A 2,219-nucleotide genomic window follows, 5' to 3' on the forward strand; every position below is an offset into this window, starting at 1 on the left:
GGCGTAATACAATGCTAGCGCGCTTACCGCGTATAACATTCTCACAAGCGCGTGTTGGCCGATCCAAATTTTGAAGGCTTCCTTCCTCGTGTGCGGGTGTTTCCTGTCACGGTCTGAACGTTTTCTTTTTCTTTTTCTATCTACTACTGTTTCGTGGGCGGCACTCTGCTTCGATGCAAAGAAAAAGAATCGAGTGAAGGCGGCACGGAGTGCCTAGGCAATTGCACTGAAACTAGCTAACGGGCTTTCGCTTTCGGCATGCGCACACGCGACGCATTCTCCCTTTTCTTTGTTTTTGGCCGTAGCAGGCAGGCATATAAATAGGAGGGACATGCACCCCTCTACTCTCCACAAACCAACCAGCAGCTTGCAAGCTTCGCGTGCTCGCTAATCATAAACCCATTCGAACATCAGTCGACAACAACAGCGATACTATTGCTACGTCCGACAGCATGAGGGTAAGCTGACAGTTCCTTCCTGAGTTCCATCATGATCATTGCTAAGGCTGAGAAGGCCTATGTTTTTTTTTTGTCGCATCGCGTGCGTGCAGACGGAGATGTTGATCCGGATGGAGGGTGGCTCGGAGAAGGGCCACGCCGCCAAGGCGATGAAGGTGGCGGCGGCGATGCAGGGGGTGGAGTCGGTGACGCTGTCGGGGAAGGACAAGAGCCTGCTGCGGGTGGTCGGCGACGGCGTCGACTGCAACCACCTCACCACCCGCCTGCGCCGCAAGGTGGGCCACGCCGACGTCGTCGAGCTGCGCACCCTGCACGGCGCCGGCAACTACTACGGATACGGGTCCGGGTCCCGGACCGGCAGCCTCTCGCGCGACGCCGCCGCCGCGTACGGGAACGGGAGCCGAGGAGGGAGCTACTACGGCGGCTACCCCTACTCGACGACCACGGTGGATTCCGACTACTACTACGGCCAGCAGCAGCACCAGCCGTCGTTCCAGTACAGCTACCCGCCGTCGTACGCCGCGCCCGCCGCCGTGCACTACGAGTACTACCCGTCCGCTACCGACCCCAACGGCTGCTCCATCATGTAGACATGTAGTCACACACTAGTTCAGTTTCGGCTCATAGCGTAAGGTGTCCTGCTCGTCTCTCGCCTGCTCCCTGCAGATATGCTGCTAGTGCTAGCTTGTGCGGTTTTGCCTGCATTTCGTCTCCTCAACCGGACCGGGGCTTGTTTTTAGTTTGTGCCCCGTTTCATCACATCACATACATATACATGCTGTAAGAGGTGTGGAATTGAGTTCCTGTTGAATAATATACGATGATCCTGTATATTGTACTTTGGGTCTGCTTTCTTTTTCATCAGTTGCTATATACTCCTACTAGTGTAGTAGACTGAATGAAGTACTCCCGCGAGAAACAATGACAAAACTGCAAAATGCGCCGTTGCTCAGGAAACAGAGAGAACAGAGTAACAAGGTCAGCGCATGCCCGCCCATCTAACGTTCACACTGCCAGTACTTACTACAGAAAAGGATCGAACCGATCGCCTCCCCGCCTAATAAAAAAAAAGGGTTGACGGATAACGACCAAGGAGCAGAAGCTCCAATCCAAGTCGTTCAACGGCTCAACGCACCCCACCGGCCGGCCAATCAGCTCAGGCTAGACAGCCAGGTGCTACGGCTACGGCATGCGTAACCGCGAGGTGTTCCTGTGACGACGACGCGCGCCCGCGCGATGTGCTGCTACGTGCGTCCGCCACGGCCCACGGCGACGAGTCTGGTTTGACCGGTGACAACCGGCGACGGCATCCACGTATCCGCAGCGAGCACGGACTGCACGGTGGCGGTGCTGCTTCAGCTTCCTGAACAGTGAAGCAAAACGATCGCCGACCAGCCACAGCCAGCACACTTGCCGTGCCTTGTGTGGACGGGAGATCCTTGGCGAAACCACGGGGTAAAGCAGCAATGCAAACCGGACCCGGACGGTGCGTCGGTCCTGTTTCGTTTTCGGCTCTGGAATGGAACCGTCCCGTCCGTCGGCGCGGCTTTGTTGTGCAACGCGCAACACAGGGCGACGTGTGGACTGCCAGGAGGGAACCTTGGACCATTTCAGATTCTTATCATCGTCTTCACTTCTCAGGCAACCTCTCAAACCCATGGCCGGCGCTGCCAGCAGACAGCAGACTATATATATACCCTGAAAGACGAATAATTTCTGCTATGCAAGTCTCGAATCGAAAGGCGGTCTAACAAGGAAGGG

The 2,219-nt window shown here is 56.1% G+C and overlaps 1 protein-coding gene across 1 annotated transcript; it reads left to right on the top strand.

Moving 5' to 3' along the window:
• Positions 1-366: 366 nt before the first annotated feature.
• Positions 367-1,289, top strand: LOC136474067 (uncharacterized). Its single transcript, XM_066471683.1, has 2 exons — positions 367-458; positions 551-1,289. Exons 1-2 carry the CDS (start codon positions 453-455, stop codon positions 1,046-1,048), a joined length of 504 nt encoding a protein of 167 aa, XP_066327780.1. The 5' UTR covers positions 367-452; the 3' UTR covers positions 1,049-1,289.
• The last annotated feature ends 930 nt before the right edge of the window (positions 1,290-2,219 follow it).

The sequence above is a fragment of the Miscanthus floridulus genome, chromosome 8, assembly GCF_019320115.1.
Source record: "Miscanthus floridulus cultivar M001 chromosome 8, ASM1932011v1, whole genome shotgun sequence".
Classification (NCBI taxonomy): Eukaryota; Viridiplantae; Streptophyta; class Magnoliopsida; order Poales; family Poaceae; genus Miscanthus; species Miscanthus floridulus.